The sequence below is a fragment of the Amphibalanus amphitrite genome, unplaced genomic scaffold (genome assembly GCF_019059575.1).
Source record: "Amphibalanus amphitrite isolate SeventyFive unplaced genomic scaffold, NRLGWU_Aamphi_draft 001827F_arrow, whole genome shotgun sequence".
In the NCBI taxonomy this organism is placed as follows: domain Eukaryota; kingdom Metazoa; phylum Arthropoda; class Thecostraca; order Balanomorpha; family Balanidae; genus Amphibalanus; species Amphibalanus amphitrite.
The window spans coordinates 46,453-53,922 of NW_024883320.1; the positions used below are offsets into that span (position 1 = coordinate 46,453).

At 56.7% G+C, this 7,470-nt stretch overlaps 1 protein-coding gene across 2 annotated transcripts; it reads right to left on the reverse strand.

Moving 5' to 3' along the window:
- Positions 1-431: 431 nt before the first annotated feature.
- LOC122375380 lies at positions 432-7,163 on the reverse strand. Of its 2 annotated transcripts, none has more exons than XM_043354733.1 (2): positions 6,471-7,163; positions 432-6,436 (listed from the first exon to the last, which is right to left on the reverse strand). In XM_043354733.1, the coding sequence occupies exon 2, from the start codon at positions 5,341-5,343 to the stop codon at positions 2,074-2,076; it is 3,270 nt and encodes a 1,089-aa protein (XP_043210668.1). In that variant the 5' UTR covers positions 5,344-6,436; positions 6,471-7,163; the 3' UTR covers positions 432-2,073. The 2 variants fall into 2 exon arrangements, with proteins under 2 accessions (XP_043210668.1, XP_043210667.1); XM_043354732.1 differs by having other exon boundaries at positions 432-6,385; positions 6,420-7,163.
- Between the last annotated feature and the right edge of the window lie 307 nt (positions 7,164-7,470).

Sequence of the window (7,470 nt, forward strand, 5' to 3'; positions counted from 1 at the left end):
CACAGCCCCCTCGGAACGTCACGGTCCACGAGCAGAACGACGTCCCCCGGCCGCATATTTCTCACCTCCCGCGTCCACTTCTGTCTGGACTGAAGTGACAGCAAATACTCCTGTCTCCAGCGGACCCAAAACTGTTGGGCTAGATACTGAATCTGCCGCCAGCGCCGCCTGGACAGCAAGTCAGCCTCATCATACAACCCGGGGATCGGGCCCGCGCTGCCTCTCAGAAAAAGCAAATGGCTCGGGGTTAGCGGCTCAACCTCGCCCGAGCTGGTAGAAACAAAAGTCAACGGACGGCCGTTCATTATCATCTCAATCTCACAGAACAACGTGTGAAGGGACTCCTCGTCCACACGCTGCTGCAGCGGCATCGACCGCCAGATCTTTCGGAAAGTTCGTATTTGTCGCTCCACACTACCCGAAAAATGCGACGCAGTAGGCGGGTTGAATACCCATTCAATCCCGTACCTCAGCGCTGCGCGCGACAGCCCACTCCTGTCTACTTCCCTCAGAGATTCCCTCAGTTCTCTGTCTGCCCCTGTCATGTTTGTTCCCATGTCACTCCTGATATACTGGATCGGCCCACGACGAGCACTGATCCTCCTCACGGCGTTAATCAGCGAGTCGGTACGTAACGAGTCCAGCAACTCGACATGGACAGCACGCGTCACAGTACACACACACATCAGGCCGTACCGTTTGCGTTCAACGCGTCCGGCCTTTACCATGATGGGACCGAACACATCCAACATCACAGAGGAAAAGGCATGTCTCTCCCCCACGACTCGCTCCTGCGGCAGCTCCGCCATCAGCTGCTGCTGGGGCCTGGCGTTCACCTTACGGCACGTGACACACGAGCGGATCGCTCGTCTAACCTCCGGGCCCGCTCCTATGACCCAATACCTCCGCCTCAGCTCCCAAAAGGTATGGTCACGACCCTGGTGTCCCACCCTCCGATGAGTCTCACGGATAATCATCTGGGTCACATGGTGGCGCCGAGGGAGGATCACGGGATGTTTCACCTCGTCAGACAGACAGCCAGCTCGGGACAACCTCCCCCCAACGACCAGAAGTCCGCCGACCATGTGCGGATTCAGACGACTCAGCCCACTAGCCTTTCTCACGCGGACTGGACCGTCGTCACCGCCCTGCGGAAACTCGGGCAGCGAGCTCTGCTGAACGTATCGCAGAACTGCACGCTCCGCCGCCCTCAGATCGGACACACTCAGCTCTCGAGCTGCACTACTCTCTCGCCGCCTCAGACCTCTCCTCCTCATACACCACCTACGGAAGGAACCGTCACGGATCACATCAATGAATCTCCTCAGCCAGGCCACCGCTCGCTGAAGCCGGCTGAAAGAGGAGAAGTGCCTTATCAGGATATCAGACGAACTGCCCTCGCTACACTCGGGCTCCACACGGACCGCAGCGACCGGTGTCGCCTTCACCTCACACTCAGGGATTACCACAGTCACTGTCGGCTCAGTCGGCCACCCACTCGTCCCCTCACGGAGAAACTCCGGCCCACCCAGCCAGGGATCCAGTCCCGCGGAACGACAGCCGCGGGATCCCACGTCAGCCGGGTTCATCTCCGACGGAATATACCTCCATTCGCACACGTCAGACCCATCGTGAATGTATGCGACTCGGTTCGCCACATACGTTTTAAATCGCGTCGATCTGTTCCGCACGTAGCCCAGCACCACCATGCTGTCTGACCACATGTTGAACGAGTCGAACACAGTGTCCAACTCCCTGACCAGCACGCGCCTAATCTTGACCGCCAGAACAGCGGCAGCCAACTCCAGTCGCGGGATGGAGACGAAACGGACCGGGTTCACCAGCGACTTGCCCATCAGAAAGTGGACAGACCGCTCAGTTCCCCCACCCGCAGTCCTCACCTCTCTCACCAGGTACGCGACCGCGGAATGCGCCGTCTCGCTGGCGTCCGCACACACGTGGAGCTCGGTGGCAAGCACCTCTCCTGGCAGATCAGAGATGCACTTGCTGAGCCTGACTCGATCGAGCTCACCCGCCAGCTCTACCCACTCCCGCCATTCCCTCTGCAACACATCAGGGAGAGGCTCGTCCCATCGGTACGACAGGGCACACAGTCGTTGGAGCAATGCACGGCCAAGCAGTCACCGGCGCGATCACACCCAGCGGGTCAAACACCGAGCTCACGGTTGAGAGGATGCCGCGCCTAGTCACCGGCTTCTGTTTATCACGGAACTGAAAACAGAAACAGTCATCCTCCATCGACCACCTGAGACCCAGGAGACGATCAGAACCGAGACTATCTTTGCCCAGGTCCAGCTCCTTGACGCTCTTCCCTCTATCCTGTACTGGAATCTGACGAAGGACATCTGAGCTGTTACTCCTGTACTTTGTCAAATTAAACGCTCCCGTGCTACACAGCTCTTTCAGATCACTCGCCAGTTTAACTGCTCCCTCCACGGAGGACGTAGCACAGAGGACGTCGTCTACATAGGATTTGCGGGTCAGTGCGTCAGCAGCCTCGGGGAACTGCGACCGCCCCTCCTCCGCACACTGTCTGAGCGCAAAGCTCGCCACGCTGCCGCTCGAAACGGCACCGAACACGTGACACGTCATCTTCCACACCCGAACCTCGCCCTCCGGGTCAGAGCCGTGAAACCACAGGAACCGCAGCAGGTTGGTGTCAGGCTCCGGGACCCTCACTCTATGATACATTGAAGCGATATCACAGGTGAATGCTACCGGGCCCTCCCGGAAGCGGCACAGCACACCGAGCAGCGAATTAGTCAAATTCGGTCCCCCCTTCAGTAGATCGTTCAGGCACACACCGTGACTCCTTGCGGCACAATCGAAGACAACTCTCAATTTACCTTTCTCGGGTTCCATCACCCCGTGGTGTGGCATATACCATACAGGGTGGTCACTGTCAGTCAGTCCGTCGGACACCGGGACAGCGTAGCCGTCCTCCTCGAGTGAGGAGATCACGCTGCGGTACATCTCAAAGTACTCTCTGTCAGATCGGAAACGCCTCCTCAGCGCTTCCAGTCGTCGGGAGGCCGTCTGGAGACTATCTGGCAGCTCGCCAAAGTCATCCTTGGGGAGGGGAATAACAAACTGTCCCCCGTCATCCCTTACCATGTTAGATCTGACAAAGTCAATCCATTCACGGTCCTCAACCGACAGGCCCTCCCTATCATCCGACAAGTCACCGAACTCATGCTCGTACAGCTTTCGGTAAAGACACTCGCCGCCGCCGGCGTCCGGCTCGGTCACACACGCGTCCATGACCCTCAGGAAGTTCACACTCAGTCGCCCTCCCGACACATCTGCCCCCTGGGCACAGCCGATGATATACCATCCTACATTGGTCCGCACAGCACAGAGTCCCTCCTCCCCCATCGGAGGGGCCCGCACCTCCCTGGCCACAATCAGTGCGGCACAGTCTGAGCCCAAGAGCAGCTCGACTGGGGAATCGGCCTCGCACAGCCTGACACCCTGAAGGTGCGCGGCACCACTCAGCTCGTCGGAACTACACCTGTCATCTAATGTCACGGGCAGAGAGTCGACAGTCCACAGATTAGGCAGCGAATGAAACGTGCCGCCGTCCGCGCCGCTCACCTCTAACCCAGAGGCCATGGCTGTCGGGATAGTCTTCCGGTCAGTTCCCACTGTCTCGATAGATACTGTCGTCCGCTCAATCCGCACGCCTAAACGCGCCGCCAACCTCTCTGTCAAGAAGCTGCCAGAGGACCCCTGGTCCAGCAGAGCGTTCGTTACCAGAACCTTGCCAGTCGTGGCCCTGAGCCGCACCGCCACAATAGGCAGCGCCGTCCGACTGACTCCCCTCAGGCCGAGACTAGCGCTCACTACGTTCGCACCGGACCCGCCGCTGGACGGCATCACCACACCCGCCCCGCGCGGCGTCACCGGAGGTCCTCCGAGCGGTCCCGGACAACTCTCCCGGTGCAGCACAGACGGATGCGCACCCCGGCAGACATCACACTGCAGCGGCCTCCGACAGGCCTGCACACGGTGCCCTCTCCGCAGGCACCCAAAGCACAGCTGGAATCGCATGAGTGCCCGTCTCCTCTCTCCCCAGGGTCTCTCTCTCAGGGCCTGACAACTACCAATGTCATGCGCCGACCCACAGTACTCGCAGCGCCGGCCACCAGGCTCACCCACCTTGGCCGTGTTCACCCTGAACTTGCCAGGATGAGGCGCACCAGCATCGGAACGGGACGGAGCGGGCGGCCTGGGACCGAAGAGCGGGCTCCTCCGCACTCTCACCTCGGCGCTGATGAAAGACACCAGGTCTGAGAAACGCACAGGATCGCCCCTCTCGCACAGCCGGTCCGCCTCCCTCATCCACCTATCCTGAAGGTAGACGGGGACCTTGGATACGACCAGCCGGAGGGTGGACGGGTGCTCAAACTCCCCCATCGTCACCCCGGTCATAGCATTCATGACCTCAGTCAAGAAGAGTGAATATTTATCCAGCCCCTCCACATCCCCAGCCTGGATGCGTGGCCAGCCATCCACCCTCCCGACGTAAGAGTCAATTAGTCTGATCGGATTCCCGTACCGGTTCTCCAGCAGCCGCCTGGCCTCCTCATACCCCTCATCTCCCAGGTGGAGGCATCCCTTTACCAGCTGATTGGCCTTACCTCTAGTATACTGCTCCAGATAAAAAAGAAGCTCCCCCTTGTCATTTGTTTTCTTGGCGATACGCGAGTCAAAAGCTTTCATGAAAAGGTTGAATTCCTCCACCGCACCAGTGAAGGGACGCAGCTCGGCAGGAGGGAGGAGCGACCTTCTCACCAGGGGAGACAGCTCACTCTCCACAGAAGGGGTCTCGACCATAGCCCCAGCCGCCACCCTCAGGGGCTCCCACGCAGACTCGTCTACCTCCCCCATCTCCGCTAGCTGTAGCTCCAGGTCCAACTGCTCGGACCGAGCCCTGAGCCTAAGCTCCTCCTGCTGAGCTTGAGCTCGAACCCTGATCACGTCCGATTCTACCTCCTGTTTAGACTTTATAAGTTTAAGTTTCAGCCTCAGCATGCTAGCTGAGGTACCGGGCGGCCCCTCAGATGAGGTCGCACCCGCACCACGCAGGGGGGCAACACTCACTTGGGCCTGGGTCTCTGCGCTACCCACGTCCTGCGCCTCAGTCCTAACACTCTTAATCTCTGTTTCACCTGACGCGCGTCCCTCGATAGCACCCCACAGCCTCTCTACAAGTTCTACTTTAGTCCCGGTTACATCTAAGTTTAACTCCTCTAGCTCCTTCCTCAAGTCTGAGACCTTAAGTCTCCCCAACTCCTCCTTAGTCAGTGCAGTGATACTCATAGTTCAGGGATGGTTCAGGATTTGGTAGGAACGCCCAGCCAGTACTTAAAACTACACACCCTACAAACTACAAAGCTAAGAATACACAACACACATTAGTTAATCAAAAACGCGCTCATCACTGACCTAACGTCAACGTCTCTAACACTAATAGCGTCAGCACCCACGCACACGGGAACCACAACTGTGCACCCCCACCAGCTAGCTCCCCGTCACTGCTCTCAAGTCCTGGCAGAAAGCCAAGGACCAAACCTCAGTCCTGGCAGAACACCAAACACAGACCCTGTTCTGGCAGAGTGCCAGATCAGGTCGCAGAAATGTCAATCTCTGTCTGGCAAGGCACCAGACTCACTTTGGCAAAAACGTCTGACTCGCTCTTGGCAGAATGCCAGACTCACTCCTGGCAGAACGCCAAACTCCTATGCAACAGCACAGGTCAGTCACATCTCACCGGTATCAAGCGCAGCTAGATGCAGCTGAAGCAGCAGGTTACCCGGAGTTGCAGCAGCAGCCGGCTGCAGCTGACCCAGCCGTTGCTGCACAGCCAGAGTGTAGACGGAGGCCCAGCCGTAACTGTAGTTTCCACAGCCGACGCTGTGGTGCAGCAGTCGCCACAGGCGACCGCCGCCGGGCGTCCACGACTCCAAGCTCAGCTGCTCACGCACGTCGAGACCACGCCGTTGACTGAATAGTTGTATTTAAACTGATTCGTTACTGTGGAGCACAGCAGGGCGTCAGCGAGCATACTAGGACACGAATCCACCAGCGCTCACATCGACACTCGCACTGCGCAGTACATACAACATATGTTGGTTTAGATTAAATGAAAACAATAATACATTTAACAGCAATTTCCGTTTTACACTTCCCACTCTCTAGCTAACACAATTCCCCTACAAATATCACCTCGAAGTTAATAAACAAATAAACATATCCTACCGGCTGTAAGGGTCTCCACGCCCTTTTCTCAGCGGCCGACCTCGCACCGCAGCAGGCTCGCGCCGGCCGACCTCCCGGCGGCCGACCTCGTGCCGCGGCCGACCTCGTGCCGCGGCCGACCCCGTGCCGCGGCCGACCTCGTGCCGCAGCCGACCTCGTGCCGCAGCCGACCTCGTGCCGCAGCCGACCTCGTACCGCGGCCTCGTCACACGGCGCACTCAGCCACGGGGAAAACCGGGCTCGCACAGGCCGAGCTCCTCCCCGGGCACCTATACAAACAGAACACACTGCAAAATGACGCACCTGAGGCGAAATCTCATGCCGTCCTATGAGCATATTATAACTACCGAAATACGTATGCAAAATAAATCTAACGCCTGACAAAGCAATCAACATTCCTTTAGCAACAAATTTACGACAATCATCGATCAATATCCACCCACCTTCTGTCCAAAACCAGCACCGCAGCCGACACAACCTCTCGGGCCAGACGCACCCGCCGAAAAGAGCGAAATAGTGTCGCACACTGACACGTACCGAGATTTCACCATCACTCGCACAAATATCAAATTAAGCATGTTTGGCATTCCAAATCCACGCGACGAATACAATAATATTTCTCATGGTTAAATCTTCAATATCTCGGCAGAAAACACACGCCTTCTATACATTTTATCCGCCTCGCTCGACGCGCATCTCTAAAGCTGCCAGAATTCTGACGCAACAAACCCGGCTAGAGGGCGGGGAGTGATGACAACACAGAACAACATGTAAACCAAAGGCATAGGTAAATCAGACAGGCCGGAAAAGGATAATGCAACACGGACAAGTACCACAATGCACCAAATCTGGCTGGCGCCATCTACACCGATAGTGGCCTGGTGGAAGGCCCTAAAAACATTGCCGAAAGCTTCAATTCCTACTTTACCAGCGTTGGAAGGAAGCTTAAAAATAACATCAACCATTCCAATAAAGATCCGATAGATTATCTTCCTAACTTTGTAGGAATTCCGCTACGTGAATTGTGTAGAACAGATGAGGAAGAAGTAAAGAAGATTGTTCATGATATGCGAAATGTGGGAGGTGGTCATGATAAAATAAATACCAAAATATTTAAATCAACATTCAGTGCTATAATGATACAAATTGTACATTTTTTAAATCTGTGTCTTGAGAATAGTGTCTTTC

Excerpts from the sequence above, each read along its gene's own strand:
- LOC122375380 (XM_043354733.1), bottom strand. The coding sequence starts at position 5,343 with ATGAGTATCACTGCACTGACTAAGGAGGAGTTGGGGAGACTTAAGGTC.